General features: G+C 42.6%; 1 protein-coding gene across 1 annotated transcript in view; it reads right to left on the reverse strand.

The window, feature by feature from the left end:
* Window positions 1-19,264, reverse strand: part of tank (TRAF family member-associated NFKB activator) — a 165,860-nt gene that overhangs the window by 68,711 nt on the left and 77,885 nt on the right. Inside the window, exons 6-8 of the mRNA XM_072474416.1 lie at window positions 17,015-17,091; window positions 10,001-10,116; window positions 5,431-5,987 (exon numbers count right to left, since the gene is read on the reverse strand). Coding sequence (XP_072330517.1) covers window positions 5,431-5,987; window positions 10,001-10,116; window positions 17,015-17,091 — 750 coding nt within the window. The remainder of the gene's footprint in view (window positions 1-5,430; window positions 5,988-10,000; window positions 10,117-17,014; window positions 17,092-19,264) is intronic.

Genomic DNA, 19,264 nt, shown 5'->3' on the forward strand with positions numbered 1-19,264 from the left:
GGGGTGGTCCCGGCGGATTGGAAGTTAGCAAACGTGACACCACTGTTTAAAAAAGGAGGTAGGTAGGAAGCGGGTAATTATAGGCCAGTTAGCTTAACTTCGGTAGTAGGGAAGATGCTGGAATCAATCATCAAGGAAGAAATAGCGAGGCACCTGGATGGAATATGTCCCCATTGGGCAGACGCAGCATGGGTTCCTGAACGGCAGGTCATGCCTAACTAATTTAGTGGAATTTTTTGAGGACATTACCAGTGCGGTAGATAACGGGGAGCCAATGGATGTGGTATATCTGGATTTCCAGAAAGCTTTTGACAAGGTGCCACACAAAAGGTTGCTGCATAAGATAAAGATGCATGGCATTAAGGGTAAAGTAGTAGCATGGATAGAGGATTGGTTAATTAATAGAAAGCAAAGTGTGGGGATTAATGGATGTTTCTCTGGTTGGCAATCAGTAGCTAGTGGTGGGTCCCTCAGGGATCAGTGTTGGGCCCACAATTGTTCACAATTTACATAGATGATTTGGAGTTGGGGACCAAGTGCAATGTGTCCAAGTTTGCAGACGACACTAAGATGAGTGGTAAAGCAAAAAGTGCAGAGGATACCGGAAGTCTGCAGAGGGATTTGGATAGGTTAAGTGAATGGGCTAGGGTCTGGCAGATGGAATACAATGTTGACAAATGTGAGGTTATCAATTTTGGCAGGAATAACAGCAAAATGGATTATTATTTAAACGATAAAATATTAAAACATGCTGCTGTGCAGAGAGACCTGGGTGTGCTAGTGCATGAGTCGCAAAAACTTGGTTTACAGGTGCAACAGATGATTAAAAAGTCAAATGGAGTTTTGTCCTTCATTACTAGAGGGATGGAGTTTAAGACAAAGGGAGGTTATGCTGCAATTGTATAAGGTGTTAGTGAGGCCACACCTGGAGTATTGTGTTCAGTTTTGAGAAAGGGCGTACTGGCGCTGGAAGGTGTGCAGAGGAGATTCACTAGGCTAATCCCAGAGCTGAAGGGATTGGATTACGAGGAGAGGTTGAGTAGACTGGGACTGTACTCGTTGGAATTTAGAAGGATGCAGGGGGATCTTATAGAAACATATAAAACTATGAAGGGAATAGATAGGATAGATGCGGGCAGGTTGTTTCCACTGGTGGGTGAAAGCAGAACTAGGGGGCATAGCCTCAAAATAAGGGGAAGTAGATTTAGGTCTGAGCTTAGGAGGAACTTCTTCACGCAAAGGGTTGTGAATCTATGGAATTCCTTGCCCAGTGAAGCAGTTGAGGCTCCTTCATTAAATGTTTTTAAGATAAAGATAGATAGTTTTTTGAAGAATAAAGGGATTAAGGGTTATGGTGTTCGGGCCGGAAAGTGGAGCTGAGTCCACAAAACATCAGCCATGATCTCATTGAATGGCGGAGCAGGCTCGAGGGATCAGATGGCCTACCCCTGCTCCTAGTTCTTATGTTCTATGTCCTTATAATGAATATCAGTAGAACTAAAGTGAAATCACACACACATACATGATCGCATTGGCAAATTCATTCGGTCAAATCTGTTTGGTGGCTGAGCAATCTTCATTTGAAATATGAGGGCCCAGATCTTCTGTGAAGCGGCAATCATTGCCAGATTGTTGCTCCACTCAAACTTTTCAACACCCTGGAAATACTCCACATTTCTGGCTGGGTCTTCCAAGCCCGGCTTCTTCAAAAATGCGCAGTGTACAGTCCCACGGAGAACTCCACTGTAGCACCGTAAGGTAAGTTTAAATGTCCAATGTGAATGTTAGTGAATGGTGAGTGAATGACTGAATGGATAGAGTGGTAGAGTGGGTAGGTGGGTGAGCTGGCTATGTAGATTGGGGGCTAGTTGGGTCAGGTCGGGGGCTAGCATGTCTGGTCAGGGATTAGGAGGGGTGGTCAGGATGCTTCGGGAGCTTTGTCGGGGTGGGCAGTGTCAGGGTGAGCAATTGATGGGTGAGTTCTGTGGTTAGCTAAAATTAGACTCGGATATTTCTGTCAAACGTTTCTAGCTAAGTCCCAAGGAATTGTCTGCAGTCTTTGACTCGAGAAGAAATCACTATCCCAGCAATCACCCCATTTTAATAGGGTGCAATAAACATGAAGGTTTGAGATTTTAGATGTAACATTTGGGACAGATTAAATGGCAAGGGCAGACATCAAAGCATTCAGGGCCAGCACACTGAATAGCCTTAATTAGAATTAGGCTTTGAGTGGTGAAGCTGTATTGTTTGCAGATGTCACTTTGGTGTTCCTTCTTGGATTTGTGTGGCATTGACCAGTTAATGCGGTTTAGGTGCTCTGAGGCCTTAATTGAGAATCTTTGACATAAAATTGTTGTCCGCAAAACAAAAATAATTAATTGGCTTTGAAGCACATTGGAAAACCTGAGAATATGAAAAACAATATATTATGTCCAAGTCTATCTTTCTTTGAGATCTGGTATGCTTGTCTAGAATGGTGGGAAGATTTAGCGAGGAAATTTGAGTCAAGAGGGTGGCATCACTCGCTGGACAATGTTTCCTTGATGATCTGGCAATACATCTCTAAGTAGCCAGGACTGATGATTTTGTAGATTCCAGATCTTCCTTGACGTTGGCCTCCAAGTCATTCTTCCAGAGCTGCCAATCATCCTCAAATGAGACCTCCAATGATGAGGCCAAAGCAATAACCAGAGTTTAAGATTCCCATTTGGAAGCCCATTCAGTAAGATCAAAGCATGTTAGTACAGTGGTTAGCACTGTTGCTTCACAGCTCCAGGGTCCCAGGTTCGATTCCCGGCTTGGGTCACTGTCTGTGCAAAGTCTGCACGTTCTCCCCGTGACTGTGGGTTTCCTCCGGATGCTTCGGTTTCCTCCCACAAGTCCTGAAAGACGTGCTGTTAGGTATTTTGGACATTCTGAATTTTCCCTCGTGTATCCGAACAGGCGTCAGAATATGGCGACTAGGGGCTTTTCACAGCAACTTCATTGCAGTGTTAATGTAAGCCTACTTGTGACAATAAAGATTATTATTATAAAACCTTTAGTATTCAAATTTTCCTCTTATTGACAAGAAGAGTTCCTGCATTTGCCTCACTGTACCAATGTTCAGCTGCAAAGATAGACATTCAGTGAATCCAAAAGCCAGGTAACAAAGGTTAGCTTCTGTCACTGAGAAACCATCTACACATAACTACCCAAGTCGTCCTCAAAACCAGCAAACTAAAATGTAATGTGACAGCTTCCAGGAAAGCAGGTACTGGCATACAAGGTTTAGTGCTTGGTTAGATACCAATTGGACATTGAGGAAGTGGGATCCCTTTCTATTTAAGAAATTCAATGGGTTATTACAAGGGCTTCATAAGGCAATGTGAATCCCACCTAGAGCTTCCTCAAGTTGATAAATCCAGCCACATAATAAGGTTGTATCACTCAGCTATGCTGTTGCCACGTTATCATACCAAAAAGTAAAGTTTGCATCTTTCCAAAATATAACGTGTGTCCTGGTGAATAAAGCATTTACTGAACCTTGGATAATGATCTGCTAATCTCCCACTGCAGCAAAAAAATGTGATCAACCAATCTTTGCCATACTCTCCCAACCATGAAAGGGTATAATACTTTGGGACAATGTCAATCTGAACCAGTCATGGATAGCTTATGTGCAATAATAAATTTTACACAAAGTAGTTTTATTGAATGACAGTGTTATTGTCCTTCAGAAGCTGGAGGGTTTAAGCTACATATAGTGTTAGATGTTGATTAACATTGTATTATGTTTAATCATGAGGATCATGTGATTAGATCGTGTATTAGAATGAAAACCCTTTGTTCAGTGACTGGTCAAAAATAATGACACCTAACGAAACATAATGGGGTAGCAGGGCATCTAATGGCACCTGTTATTAGTTATACCTGTACGTATTTCTGCACCCTTGAGCTCAAAACATGTTTGCCCACTAAGGTGCTGAAATGCAAACTGATAATGTTGCAGCTACAGAAACAGTGGGCTGGATTCTCCCAAAATAGGGCTATGTCCCCACGCTGGCTTAAAAACGCTGGCGTTGCACTCCCCGGTTTCTCCATAAAATAAAAGGCGATTCACTTACCGTCTGGGGGCTAGCAGGGACCTGGGGAGCTTCACGCAGCTTTGGCTGTGGATACAGGCCCTTGCACTTCTGGTTCCAAGTCCGCGCATGCGCACAGCGGCGGCCTACAGCGGCCGCGCCGAACGCCATGGCGGAATCGGACCAACACCAGCAATCTGGGCTCCCCTGATCGGCGGCACGCCTGAGGATCCTTCCGGCCTGATCACTGCCCCGGCTGCCCATAAGGCGCCCCGGCTGCCCAAAAGGCACACCCCCCTCCCCCAGTGCTCGGGCCCCCCGCCCTCCGCCATGCGAGAGTCCCGACCAGCCATACCACATTAGTTCCACGCCGCCGGGAATTCGGTTGGTCGGGAGCGGGCCTCTGTCAATGCACCCCCCCCCCTCCCCCCTGCTGCGCAGCGTAAATCGCAGACCCGCGATTCTTTGGGGCCTGGAGAATCGCTGGAGCGGCGCTGGGCCCGATTCTGTCGGGAACTTCGATTTTCCGCCCCCGCGCCAAACACGATTATGGCATGGAGAATCCAGCCCAGGGTGTCTGGATCAGAATACGAGGTTAAAGTCCAACAGGTTTGTTTGGAATCACTAGCTTTCGGAGCGCAGCTCCTTCATCATGAAGGAACTGTGCTCCAAAAGCTAGTGATTCCAAACAAACCTGTTGAACTTTAAACTGGTGTCGTACAACTTCTTATTGGGACCTGAATGGACAGGGAAAGCAACAGTGTCCCCCCTTAACAAATCAGATTGAAGGATGAAGAATAAACAGTGAAGCAAATTTAAAGTGAGTGCCTTCAATATGAAATCAGATTCAGAAAGAGTAAAAGAATGACTGGATTATGAGAGACAGAAAAGAAAAAAAACTTTTAAATTTAGCATTTTTAAAATCTCCAGCAATTAATTCCTGAAGGAATGAAACTACACATTTGTAACTCTTAATTTTCAAGAGTCAGGGAGATTGATTGGCAGTAATGATCACATTGTTAAGAGCATTTGCGATTAAAAGGAATGACAAAAAGTAATTTTCTGTGACAAGCTTTTGTATGGTGGTGAGGCAGTTTGCAAAATGCCATTTTCGTGAAGCTGATACAGAATGATGACAACTCAGAAAAAGACTTTTGGATACTGGTATTTGACCACATATGCCCTCCTCACCTGAAGTTATTCTGTTCATGCATAGATAATTCTAAACATGTGAGCCTCAGTGCTGCTTTGACAACAAAACAAGATGAACAATAATTGGAAATTTAGACTTGTGTCACAAGTAACTAAGAATGCAATGAAAATGCATTATTTAAAGTGCTGGCTTTGGGATGTTTTGACTTACCTGTTGCGGTCCTCTTATCTCTGTTGGTGCTGATGGAACCATCTGATGAGATTCAACATTTAGAAAAGGATTTGAAGGTTGAAGAGCGGAAGGGCTTGAAGGAATTCTAAATGTGGTCTTATCAACTGTGGTACCAACGGAAGTATTAATGTTTGTAGGTTTTCCTTGCTCATCATAGAAAGGATTATGTGTTGCTTTATGAGTTGGTCCCACAGTAAATGTTTCAAATAAAGTGCATTCTTCCTTGTTTTTATGTTCCAAGTCTTGGGTATCATCTTTCAACAACACCTCTTCAACTTTACATGTAGGATCTTCAAAGTGACCTTTTGGTCTTAGTTTTTCTGGTGTGCTGTTTAGGAAATCATAGTTGTCTGAAGGTGGGAATTTGACATCTAGATCAGACAGAGACTCAACAACTGGAAGTTTTTCCTGTGGCATTCTGTACCCTCGTGTTCCAGTTGAGCTCTTGGACATTGTTTTGTCCTTCTTCCCAACAAAATGTTCTTCTACTTGTCCTCCTTCCTCTGTACACTGTATAGGCATTGAGAAAGACATATCTAGAATAATTTAAAAAAAAATTATCAATAATTAGATCACAAACTCTGTGGAAAAATCAAAAGATAATGAAAGAAGAACAGTCCTAGAATTTTGATATCAACCTGTAGGGCAATGTTCAAGCTATTTATGTCATAAAGGCTTCTCCACTTTAGCACATTACCAGACATATGGGGTGAAATTCTCCGGTATCGGCGCGATGTCCGCGGCTGGCGCCCAAAACGGCGCAAATCAGTCGGGCATCGCGCCGTCCCAATGGTGCGGAATGCTCCGCATCTTGGGGGGCTGAGCCCCAACCTTAAGGGGCTAGGCCCGGCCCGGGCGAATTTCCGCCCCGCCAGCTGGCAGAAAAGGCCTTTGGTGCCCGGCCAGCTGGCGCGGAAATGGCATCTCCGGGCGGCGCATGCGCGGGAGCGTTAGCGGCCGCTGACGGCATTCCCGTGCATGCGCAGTGGAGGGAGTCTCTTCCGCCTCCGCCATGGTGGAGACCGTGGCGAAGGCGGAAGGAAAAGAGTTCCCCCATGGCACAGGCCCGCCCGCGGATCGGTGGGCCCCGATCACGGGCCAGGCCACCGTGGGGGCACACCCCGCGGCCAGATCGCCCTGCGCCCCCCCCAGGACCCCGGGGCCCGCCCGCGCCGCCTTGTCCCGCCGGTAAGGTAGGTGGTTTAATCTACGCCGGCGGGACAGGCATTTTGGCAGCGGGACTTCGGCCCATCCGGGCCGGAGAATCGCTGGGGGGGGGGCCGCCAACCGGCGCGATTCCCGCCCCCGCCGACTATCCGGTGCCTGAGAATTCGGCAACCGGCGGGATTCACGCCAGCCCCCTGCGATTCTCCGACTCGGCAGGGGGTCGGAGAATCTCACCCATGACATTTTCTATAGCACCTTCCAAGTCAATGGCTTCTTTCGAAGGACAAGGGCAGCGGATTCACAAGAACATCAACACCTGTACGTTTCCCTCCAAGTCACACACCATCCTGACTCGGAACTATGTTACCGTTCCTTCACTGTCGCTGGGTCAAAATCCTGGAACTCCATCCTTAACAGTACTTTGGATGTACCTACATCACATGGACATGCAGTGGCTCAAGAAAGCAGCTTGCCACCACTTGGTTCAAGAGCATTTAGGCATGATCAATAAAAATAGGGAATTTACTTGGTTCTACCAAGTCCATCACTAATAAGCTAGATCCTAGGTAAAGCATATTACACAGAGTGGAGGAAGGGGAATAAATGTATTTAATGTATCACACAGTTTGTTCCAAAATAATGCTAGGGGTGGGATTTACCGGCTGTTCACGCCACCGGGAAATTCCGGTCCCATGCCAGCGCACGGGGCTCCCGGCAATGAGTGGTGCTGCCATGGGGAAATCCCGTTGACAATGGCAGGGTCGGAAGATCCCGCTGACGGGTCGCCTCCACTGTTGAAAAACACGTGGCGGAGTGGTCAGTAAATCCCGCCCTAACCTTTTTTAACCTGTGAGAATAAATGTTAATTTTCATCAATACCTGTGAGGCCATTTAAATTCCGGCCAATACAATGATTTCTAAATTGTTCTGGAGTTCAAACACCAGCATCTTTGGCTAGAACGGCTGCAGTCTACATGTTAGTTTTGCAGCTGATGACTGACTGTTCTTCTGCAAGACCAGCATAGCAGAATGGATTTCTTAGGATATAGCTCCATGCATGAAATTCTGAAAGCCCTAGTTTTTCAATCATTGTCACATAGGGCGGCGGAGCAGCACAGTGGCAGGGTACCAGGTTCGATTCCCGGCTTGGGTCACTGTCTGTGTGGAGTCTGCACATTCTCCCTGTGTCTGCGTGGGTTTCCTCTGGGTGCTCCGGTTTCCTCCCACAAGTCCCAAAAGACATGCTGTTTGTTAATTTGGACATTCTGAATTCTCCCTCTGTGTACCCAAACAGGCGCCGGAATGTGGCGACGAGGGGTTTTCACAGTAACTTCATTGCAGTGTTTATGTAAGCCTACTTGTGACAATAATGATTATTGTTATTATTTTATAATGAGTGGTTCACCCATTTGTATTAAAATAACAGTGATTGGAAAATCTTGGTTTAAGTATCTGATCTCTATCCTTTCCCATAAGGAGTTCCGAATTAGCTGCTAGAGGCCTCGTCACAGAGAAAGAGAAATATAGACTGAAGACAAAGGTCTCAAGGATGAGAATGGTGTACGGTACAAGGAAAGAAAGGGGATAGCTGAAAATACCTACAGTGGAAAAATGAGCGAATTATACACTTTTGAAAATACTGAATTGTCTTGAGATTCTCGAGCAGGGGCTGTTTAGCAATGAAGCAGACCAAGGCAGCCAGCAGCACGGTTCAATTCCCGTACCAGCCTCCCCAAACAGGCGCAGGAATGTGGCGACGAGGAGCTTTTCACAGTAACTTCATTTGAAGCCTACTTGTGACAATAAGCGATTTTCATTTCATTTCATTAAAATGAGTAGCCATGTACACTATTGAATAGTGTGTATATATATATATATATATATATAGTGTATAATATAGTGTATAAATAATAAAGGAAATATTAACCTCGTTACTACATTTTGAAATACGGAGGTGAACTGTTTTACTCTTAATCTTTTCCACTGTAGATTTATTGTAAGCAATCCTTTTATTTACAAAAAAACCCAAAACAAAATCAAAATGTTACTGCTGACAACCCAACTTGCTGCACCACACAGTGACAATCAGTGGTCTAGAGCTTATCCATAGTGGGGGAAAATTGGAAGCCAAGTGAAACTTAACCTGTACACCTTCCAAGGACTGCTCAAGAATAACATTGATATAATTCAGGGAGTAGTCACTTGCTTCCCCACATTTCCCTCCAAATTATGCGACTGGGAATGGCTAAAGGCAGAAAACAAATGTATGGCAAAAGTTGTAATTCTATTCTTAACTTTCTTTAAAGCTCCCTGAAGTGAAGGAATGTTTACATCCCTTTCTAACTCACGACATAAATAACCAATTGATGGAATTAACCTTTATTAAAAGGTTAAGCAATGAGATTGTGAAATCAGTTGTTTTGACAAGTCATTCAGGGTTTATCGGAAACATCTTGTAACTAGGTGCTCATCGCTTTAGTGTCACTGGACATTCATTTAAAAAAAAAAAATTTAGAGTACCCAATTAATTTTTTCCAATTAAGGGGCAATTTAGCGTGTTCAATCCACCTACCTTGCACATCTTTGGGTTCTGGGGGCAAAACCCACGCAAACACGGGGAGAATGTGCAAACTCCACATGGACAGTGACCCAGACCCAGTATCGAACCTGGGTCCTCGGCGCCGTGAGACTGCAGTGCTACCACTGCGCCACCATGCTGCCCTGTCATTGGACTTTCATAACCTTTAAACTAAAGTTTGCAATTCATTCCAATACTGACATATTAAACATTCCTTTTCATCAGTTCCTGGAATTGTTACATCATCAATGTAAAGGCAGATCTTGTATTTTAGGTATTCTCAAATTAGAAAGGAAAAGATGCAGGATTGGATGAAGGAATTCATATTTGGCAATCATTGATAAATTTCTAACAGTGCTTTGATCACATGAAAGAGCTCTACAGATTAAATTTTGATCTAACTTCTTGTTTTTCCCCCATTTCATAAATGTTAAGATATTTAATTATTACAGTCAGACATAGTAATGCATTTCTATAGGTTGACATGAATTACTAATATGTAATGGTATAATTAATGAGCAGTCTTCAAAATTGCGTTTTCAACACTGTTCAGAAACCCTGCAGATTTTCCCTCTATAATTAAATGTTTGTCCATCAGTATTATTTTAAAGTTGTTTCAAATGTGGTGAAATACAAGGAAGAAAATAAAGGGTTCAGATAATGATGATTTACAAGGAAGGATATGACATTCTAGTCAGTGGAAAATAATCCAGGTATGCATTTTTGCAGTTTTACAAAGATGCCATTCGATTCTCTCCCTAAATGACTGAAGTACAATGCAAAGAAAATGTGCACAGTACTCACTTATCATTTCTTTGTTGTAGTTATAAAAAGTCAGAAGTTCCGTTTGTTTCTTTGTTAAGGCAGACAGTTGTTTAAATTCTTGACAAACCTCCTGAAAAGCAAATTCCAACGTCTCTCTGTAATACAAGTATTGGTATGTCAGAAAAGCAGTTTAATGTTAATTTTCCTATATAAATCACTTGTCATTACACAGCCTTCTTCAGTAGAAAGGAGGGACGGTCTAGGTCTCAGACTTGGCCGTGACCATAATCAATGCTGTTACACGATCAGCTGACAGAAGGTGCGCTTATAGCAAAGGAGAAAACTGCCAATTTTTCACATTTCCTGAACCTGTGATCATCTGGTTGGGAGGCAGGCCACCAGGTGGTGATAAGAACCACATTCTGAATAAATGGCTTTATTTCTTTGTGCAGGTACGAATACCAACATCCCTTTGCATCAAACCTTTATATATAGATACAATGACATTTATTGAAGAGGTAACCTATAATGTTTTGCAACTAAGTATTAGTTTCATGGGAGAATATCACATTTGGAACTAATTCCTCAACACAGAAGTCGAATGTTTTATAACCAGTCTATACTGCCAAGTTTGTGTCCAATTTAAATTTGGCATTTACAATGATCCAGCACTAGACTGGCACTATAAATCCTGCTGAATTACTACTTCAAGCTCGTACCAGCATGGCAAGATAATCACCCCTTCAGGGGTTGGTATCATGCCATGAGGAATTCAGAGGTACTTCAATGAAGACTCTGGCATAAATGCAAGCTGGCTCAGTTATCCTGGCACCCCCTGCACCCATCTATAACATATCTGGTCTGCTTTCATTGATGGTTTATTACTACCAGTTAATAACTGAATAAAAGGATCTTGTGAACTGTAAAATGTGCTCCAATAACACAAAACATACAAGAAACAATTCATTTTATCTCTCAATTTTCTTCCTTTTCTTGGGGAACAGCTTCCAAGTTGTGATTAACTAGCACAAGAGACCATGCACGGAATTCTCCGGTGCAGCGCACCCTCGCCGGCAGTGGGATTTTCCATCCCGCCAGCCGCCCAATGGGGTTTCTCATGGTGGGCAACCCAACGCTGCAGGGAAATTCCCCGCCGTGTGCGCACTGCCGGCGTAACGGAGAATCCCGATAGCAGAGAATCCAGCCCCATTTTTCAATTCTGAGGTCACGTATGTCAATAGGCCAATGTGCTGTGGCAGGCATCACAGCCAAGCTTATATGCATATGCGTAAACTTCCAGGTGGTCACTGTGTAGCCATGAAGAGCAATATTCTTCTTTGATTTATTTCCCCAACCAAGCCAAGAGTACAGAGGCTAATTGTGATATCATTAATACTGTCCCATGTGAGATCAACTGCTGAGCACAAATATTGGAGCCTTCTGCTTTGTAGGGCAAAGTTGTGCCTTTTACGCACTGGACTATCATGGGAGCTTAATTCTTAGATATAGTTTTATTTTGACAAAAAATGCTGCTGCAAAGTAGATTCTTCTAAACTGGATATTGAAACACTTAGAATAACTGTACATGAAAAAGAATGCCATTTCTCATGGCACTGCTTAGGTATAGGAAGAATGGAAGTTTGTGAAAGCTAGAATAATTTTCAATTGGTGAGTGGGGCAGAGCCAAAGTGGACGAGAAACGCAAAATCTTCATGGAACAGAGGTGGTGGCATAGTGGTATTATGCTGGACTCGTAATCAAGATTCCCCGGGATAATGGTCTGGGGACCCGGGTTCGAATCCTACCATGGCAGGTGATGAAATTTAAACTCAATAAAATATAGGGGATTTTCACAGTAACTTCATTGCAGTATTAATGTAAGCCTACTTGTGACAATAATAAAGATTATTATAAGAATGGGCGGCACGGTGGCACGGTTGTTAGCACTGCTACCTCACAGTTCCAGGGACCCAGGTTCAACTCCAGCCTCGGGTGACTGTCTGTGTGGAGTTTGCACTTTCTCCCAGTGTGTGCTCCGGTTTCCTCCCACAGTCCAAAGAAGTGTAGGTTAGGTGGGTGGATTGGCAATGCTAAATTGTCCCTTAATGTCCAAAACTGTAGGAGAGATTATGGGGATAGGGTGGAGGTGTGGGCTTAAGTAGGTGCTCTTTCCAAAGGCCGGTGCAGACTCGATGGGCTGAATAGCCTCCTTCTGCACTGTAAATTCTATGGTTCTATGAACAGAGAAAGATCACAATTGAAGATCAGGATGGAAGGTTAAGGAAATACAAAAGGGCTTCAAAAAAGTCCAAGTACATGCAATCAGATATGAATAATTAATTTATGTTTGAGGTTGACCATAATACAAAGAGGTTGTGGGAAACAGAGGCCAGGGAAAGAAACCAAATCACAGAAAAGGAGAAGGGAATGATTATGAAGACCTGAAAACACAGAAAGCCCTTTTGCAAACAAATCGTCCTGGAATAAGGGTTATCTTATTAACTAAGAGAAAGGCATAAACAACTTTCATGACTTTAAAGGATTTTTAAAATTGATTTATCATCTTAGAAATGTTACTTGTACAGCTGTCAGATTACAAATGACAAAAAGGCTTTGAAAGAATAAACGTGGCACTAAATTTATTGAAATGCAGCCTTGAGTAGCTGATCTAAATTTCAGTCAATTAGCATGTTTGTGTTGTTTATTTAAGTCAAAGAGAAAATTGAGACACTTGATTTTCATTCAGCTACAGCTAAATTTAATACACCACTACTTTTAATTATAAATAGATAATTTTTTTGCATCATCAATCGGATGAGATTGAAAGCATTGTCCAGATCTATATATAAACATGGCACTTTTAACAGCAAATATTAGCTGCAATGGTAGATATGTAACTTGGCACCTGCAGTATGAAGGACAATTGGAATTAAATTTTCAGAATAAATAATATGGAATACTGGGATGGATATGTTATCTTCACAAAAGGCATGATAAAATCCGTTAAACTGATACACTGTCAAAGAAACACCCCCAACTTACAATATGTGCAGACAGTTCCTTGGCAAAATGACATATACGAGGATTGAAAAACTGATTAATGAAATGAAATTAAATGAAAATCGCTTATTGTCATGAGTGGGCTTCAATAAAGTTACTGTGAAAAGCCCCTAGTCGCCACATTCCGGCACCTGTTCGGGGAGGCTGGTACGGGAATTGAACCGTGCTGCTGGCCTGCCTTGGTCTGCTTTAGAAGGTCCCAAAGGTATTAATTTACTGGTCTGTCCATTCCATCAACTTTCAGGGCCAGAAAGACTTGTTAAAAGGAGTCCCAAGGTACATTTTCTGCGTCCAAATTTGGGGCCACAGAACTGATGCTTTGAATATCTTTGATGTGGAGATGCCGGCGCTGAATATCTTTGATTACACAAGTTATGAGTCAATCCAACCAAATAATTCAGGTTTAGCCTCCTTGAATATCCATTGCAAACTCCCAGCCCCACATCAGGGACTCTGCAACTGTAATTAAAAGGAGAGTTAATTTTGTTAACAGTAAGTGCATCACAGCAGTAACGTATTGCTGCAAGTAATGGCATAGAAACAGCTGTGCAGCTCCATGAAAATATGGTTATCCCACTCAGCATAACAGGGCACTCCCTACACAAGAGCCATCTGGACTTTATGAAAGATGGTGGAACAAAGAGTACACATGGTGGCTTACATTCAGAGGACTTAGTTATATATGATAAATACATTTTCCTGCTTCAGAATATCTAGGTACGACCTCTGCAAAGCCATCAAGGACGCCAAGAGACAAATCCAGGCTAAGCTAGAGTCACAGACTAACAACACGGACTGTCATCGGTTGTGGCAAGGCTTAAAAAACATAACGGGCTAAAAAGCCAGTAGAATCTCCGGCAAAAGCCTCCCTGATGGACTCAATGCATACTATGCTCATTTTGAGCAGGAAAGCAACAAACCATTGTCAACTGCCCCAACAACCTTGGACACACCGATACCTACCGTCACAGTGTCCGAAGTCATCGGCCTTCTTGAAAGTGAACCCTTGGAAAGCAACGTGCCCTGACTGAGTCCCTAGTCATGCACTCAGATCCTGCGCGGACAAACTGGCGGGTGTGTTCGCAAACATCTTCAACCTCTCCCTACTCCATTCCGAGGTTCCCACTTGCTTCAAGAAGACCACCATCATACCGGTGCCATAGAAGAATCAGGGAATGTGCCTCAACGACTACCGTCCGGTGGCTTTGACATCTATCATTATGAAGTGCTTCGAGAGGTTGGTCATGAGATACATCAACTCCATACTCCCAGAATGCCTTGATCCACTGCAATTCGCATACAGCCACAAACCGGTCCACAGCAGACGGCATCTCTCTGGCCCTACACTCATCTCTGGAGTATCTCAACAACAAGGACTCCCAAGTCAGACTCCTATTCATTGGCTACAGCTCTGCCTTCAACACCATAATCTTGCCAGTTCATATGAAAACTCCAAATCCTAGGACTTAGCTCCTTCCTCTGCAACTGGATCCTCGACTTCCTATAATAATAATAATCTACATTGCCACTATGACTAAGAAAGCGCAACAGCGCCTATACTTCCTCAGGAAACTAAGGAATTTCAGCATGTCCACATTGACTCTTACCAACTTTTACAGACACTCCACAGAAAGCATCCTATCTGGCTGCATCACAGCTTGGTATGGCTACTGCTCGGCCCAAGACTGCACAAAACTACAGAGAGTCATGAACATAGCCCAACTCATCACACGAACGCGTCTCCCATCCACTGACTCTGTCTACAGCATAATCAAAGACCCCCTCCTACCCAGGTTATTCTCTCTTCCAACCCCTTCCATTGCACTGGAGATACAAAAATTTGAAAACACACACTAACAGATGCATAAAAAGCTTCTTCTCTGCTGTTACCAGACTGCTGAATGACCCTCTTATGGACTGAACTGATCTCTCCATGCCTCTTCTCTACTGTATGGCACTACACTTTGTATGCTTCACCCGATGTCTATGTATTTACATTGTGTATTTATCATATGCCCCATGTTTTTCTGCCTGGACCATACGCAGAACCATACTCAGTACAGATAACAATAAATCAAATCAAATATCTGGCAGAAATAATCAGGATTTTTCTATACAGAACATAGGAAAAATACGGATACTATAAAAACGTTTCCTTTCAACTTACTCCGCTTTGACTGAGTCTTCAAGCAAAGCACTGAAATGACCTTGTAGCTCTTTCCCAGCTTCATTGGCAATATTGCAGCAGGGCAAATTCTCCAACTACAACTTAAAATTGGAACTATTATTACGTTGCAATTGTCTTGTATTTTGTCAGACACATATTGAAAAAATCTTAAAAGTGTTTCAATTGCAGGACAATTGCAGCCTGTACTCTATTTGAATTGGCAAATACATATCCAAGATGCATTCTCTCAAGCCACTGAGCTAAACTAACTGTGGGAGTAGCAGAATGCAGAGGCTTTTTTGGAATACATGGTACAAGAGATGGTCTGGATCCATGGAAACGGGTTAACAGAGGAAAACCATTATCAATGGGTTATTATCTATCAGCATGGGAGATAATGCCTTGCCAAATAAATTATCAATAAAGAGGTCAGTGAATCAAATACGGCTCGCTGAAAGGTCATCATCAACCGAAAACATTAACTCTGCTTCTCTTCTCTGATACCGACTGACCTGCTGAGTCTTTCCAGCATTTTCTGGTTTTACATCTCGGAGGGCCTGGCACAATGGGAAAGGTCCATAAATGCATTGGTATTTCCTAAACAGTGCCTGCCTTTCCTGCAATTCCATTTTTGCATATTTTTGATCAAGTTTCTCCCCCCACCACAGCAATGAAATAACTAATCAAAGTCACAAATTAATTCTATGCCTTCCATGTCTTCTTTGAAAATTTTGGCATGGTTGCTCACAACATTTTCCTCTACCGTCTAGCTCTGTGTGACTGACTTTTTTTGGGTTTAATTTAGTTATCCTATGACAGCCACAGCATTGTCTGTTGAAGTTACAGCATAGGTTGAGAGGAAGATTCATAGAATTTCTACCACGATCTCGACTAAATAATGAACCTGTATGGATGCCTCTGCACCATTCTAGCCATTGTCTGACAAGTATTACTTTCAAACCCCCCACAACACAAAGATCTAGTGTGCCATTCAGCTCCTTGAGCCTGCCCAGATTTCCTTTAAATCTTTGTGTAAAGAAATGTTTCCTGACATCAGCCTGAACGACCAAAACTTGTTCTGAACTCTCCCAACCAAAGGAAATAGTTTCGCTCCATCTGCCCTACCAACTCGTTTAATTATCTTAAATACCTCACCCCATAATCTTCTACACGAAAGGGAATACAAGCCTAGTCTATGCAAATTGTCTTTGTAATTTAGCCTCATCACCAGTCTGAATCCAAATCCAAGGCATCCTTCCCGCGATGCCATGTCCAGAACTGAATGCAATACACTAAACAGGATTTAATCAGAGTCTAGACCTCATGAGACAAAAGCCAACATTCCATTAGCCTCTTGAATCATATTTTATGTCTGTACATTTATCTTTTCATGTAATTGGAGCTTTAAATTTCTGTTCCTTCACAGTTTCCACTTTTCATTCTTGGCCAATCTATTTAATTTGGCCAGATCCCTTTACACATAACTAGGTAATAATGGTGAACGAGATGGATAGCAATTATTGGTGTCATGTGCGTGAGATTCAGCAAATTAGACATTAATTTGCAACTGCAAAGAATGCCATTGATGCTAAAAACCAGTGTTCATGAAATCAGGTTTCCTCAATATTGTCACATTAGATCAATACAACTAAAATATTTGGCACACCAGTAGATTATATGAAGACTTTAAAAAAAAAATTCTGCTCTTGCTACTGGAGTATCCTTTATCACTGATGAGATTTTATGTTACCAAAGTGTATTATTTGTATAAATCAACTTTCCATTGAAGATGGGGGGGGGGGGGGGGGGGGAAAGAAAAATCATACTTATTCAGAGGATGATGATCTGTGCCTGTCAAAGGAACATCCTTCTTTGATGATGATTCAGCCATCTTCCAGTTCACCTTGAAATACAAACAGTTTTAACCCAATTGACTAAATTTTGCTTTGGAGTATACAGAATAATTAAAAATAAAGAGACAGAGTAAACCACTGTACAACAGAGAACAAAGCTCTGATATAAGGTATGAAATAGAATATATGTTAAATACTCTATGATGAAAATAACTTAATGCAATGTATGCTGCAAGCCTGGAACTGCTGATTCCAACTGACTGAGCATGTAGGTGATCAATGAGCACCATCTGCTGAAATTGTGTCACACTACAAGTATTAATCTAACATGATTGATCAAGTCTTTTAATCTTAGCGCACAAAACAACTTGAGGGATACAATCAAATCCACATTCCCATTAAATTATATAGACCACATTTTACCGATCCCAACCACTTGGGAGTTTTAATGTGTGAATTATCTGCCAACAGTGCTAAGATTAACCCGCTTCAAACCTCCAGGCCCACAAAATTCAGGCAGGTGGAATGAGTAAATAAGAAAGACTCCCCAAAAGGGTTGAATTGATTGGACTTTGCAGGTTGGATCACTGGGGCCCAGCCTGTATGTGCAGCTTTTAGGCTATTTTCTGTGTGCTAATTTAATATTTCAGAAATAATTTCAGGTAGTTCTATATTTAAATTAATTTTTCAAAATTTTAAAATTGTATACATCCCTCTCATTCCCTGTGGGTTCAATTTCTGATATTTGATTGGTCAGAAAATACCACATGCCCACAAAAGCCATGCTCTTGAAAGTTGCTATTCGAGTGAAAAATTCAGTGATTATCATAACTATTCCCACATCTTGGGAATCTATCAAGTCTACCTACAAAAATGTCAGAGGACTGTTTCCCCAAGTAGGGAGGATCCACCCAAAGTGTTTCCTGACAAATCCACCTTCCAAGCGTGTTCCCTGGTTTATTTCAAAATGATTTCAGGTCTCTGCTGTGTACAGCCAGACCAACATGAGCATTCCCGAGTCCATGCCCATCTTGCTCCGCACACGTTACCAAGCCTTAATCCTTCATAACCTCTCCACTAGCATTCTGCCAACCTCCTTTTCTCCTCACCAGCCCCAGCACATGACCGCCTTGCAACCCAACTTCTCTTATATCTGTACATGCCTGTGGGGGACATATGATGCATTGCATGCTTCCTAGGAGTGCTCAGCTCCAGGGATGGAGGTAAGGATTAAGATGACTATTTGAACTCTCCCAGCCTCCTTAGAACTCATCTCTTAACTGTTCAAGAAGATTTATTTTTAGAAATGAGACAAACCTAGTGAGACTGATAGATGCCCCCAAGAATAAGAATGGAAACATTCGCCATCCATTTAAAATGTTTCTGTCTTGGTTCACAATGTATTTATCATTATCTTGACCATCTGGCATATATTCCAGATAGCTATTGGGAGAGTGCCCCATGGTACTAAAAAGTACAACCATATTTGGATGGAGAGCCAGGACTTTATATTCAAGGAGAAAAAGTAATTTCTATTGTCAGAGGATCTCACCATTAAATGTATCTCTGGCCAATAAGGTGTAAGACACAAACAGAAAGGGCAAGAGGCATAGAGAAAGAGATTCAGTAAAAATCAAGTTGAAGATATGGAAACTGGCAGAATTGTGTGAATGCCATATATTGACCAGGTTGGGATTGTTCTCACTGGAGTTTAGAAGAATGAGGGGGGATCGCATCGAGACTTATAAAATTCTAACAGGACTAGACAGAGTAGATGCAGGGAAGATGTTACCAATGATAGATATGTCCAGAACCAGAGGTCACAGCCTGAGGATTCAGGGTAAATCATTTCAGACAGAGATAAGGAGATACTTCTTCACCCAAAGAGTGGTGAGCCTGTGGAATTCATTACCCCAGAAAGTAGTTGATGCTAAAACTTTGAATATATTCAAGAGGCGGCTGGATATAGCACTTGGGGAGAATGGGATCAAAGGCTATGGGGAGAAAGCAGGATTAGGCTATTCAATTGGTTGATCAGGCATGATCGTGATGAATGGCGGAGCAGGCCGAAGGGCCAAAAGGCCTCCTCCTGCTCCTATCTTCTATGTATCTATATCGACAGTGGGAATCATTCAAAAGGCAATGAGAAGAGAAAAGATGCTCAGGAGGGAGAGAGAGAACTAAATTAAAGTTTGAAACAGCCAGCAACAAAACATATGAAAC

The sequence above is a fragment of the Scyliorhinus torazame genome, chromosome 2 (assembly GCF_047496885.1).
Source record: "Scyliorhinus torazame isolate Kashiwa2021f chromosome 2, sScyTor2.1, whole genome shotgun sequence".
NCBI classification, from domain to species: Eukaryota; Metazoa; Chordata; class Chondrichthyes; order Carcharhiniformes; family Scyliorhinidae; genus Scyliorhinus; species Scyliorhinus torazame.